We start from the raw sequence: 623 nt of genomic DNA, 5'->3' as shown, positions 1-623 counted from the left end.
AAGACATGACTCCCATGTGGCTCTTCCTCTTCCTGCTGTCAGCTCCCAGATGTGAGTGACTCAGGGCTTAGTAGCGAGGAGATGGGGACCCTGCATCTGAGCTCAGGACTCACTGTGTTCTCTCTGTCCCAGGTGTCCTGTCCCAGGTGCAGCTGCAGGAGTCGGGCCCAGGACTGGTGAAGCCCTCGCAGACCCTCTCCCTCACCTGCACTGTGTCCGGGGGCTCAGTCACCAGCAGTAGCTACTGGAACTGGATCCGCCAGCCCCCGGGGAAAGGGTTGCAGTGGATGGGGTACTGGTCAGGGGGCATAAGCTACAACCCAGCCTTCCAGGGCCGCATCTCCATCACTGCTGACACGGCCAGGAACCAGTTCTCCCTGCAGCTGAGCTCCGTGACCACAGAGGACACGGCCGTGTATTACTGTGTGAGACACAGTGAGGGGAAGTCAGTGTGAGCCCAGACAAAAACCTCCCTGAGGAGACAGCAGGGCTGGGGTTCAGGGGGTGCCCTGGACATAAGGGGGCACTCAGGACCCACACCACAGAGAGCAGCCCCAAGAGCAGGGGCAGAGGGAGTTGGGGAGGAAGGGGCCTTCCTGTTGGGCACAGGGATTTCCTCTCAA

The 623-nt window shown here is 60.7% G+C and overlaps 1 protein-coding gene across 1 annotated transcript in view; it reads left to right on the top strand.

Moving 5' to 3' along the window:
- The window catches only part of LOC106726515 (putative V-set and immunoglobulin domain-containing-like protein IGHV4OR15-8), a gene marked incomplete at its 3' end in the record, with an annotated part of 6,800 nt that extends 6,355 nt beyond the window's left edge, over positions 1-445 (top strand). Inside the window, exon 2 of the mRNA XM_014541687.1 lies at positions 133-445. Coding sequence (XP_014397173.1) covers positions 133-445 — 313 coding nt within the window. The remainder of the gene's footprint in view (positions 1-132) is intronic.
- Between the last annotated feature and the right edge of the window lie 178 nt (positions 446-623).

The sequence above is a fragment of the Myotis brandtii genome, unplaced genomic scaffold (assembly GCF_000412655.1).
Source record: "Myotis brandtii unplaced genomic scaffold, ASM41265v1 scaffold2766, whole genome shotgun sequence".
Classification (NCBI taxonomy): domain Eukaryota; kingdom Metazoa; phylum Chordata; class Mammalia; order Chiroptera; family Vespertilionidae; genus Myotis; species Myotis brandtii.
The sequence above is the reverse complement of the archived record's forward strand: the minus strand, read 5'-3'. Positions and strand labels throughout refer to the sequence as shown.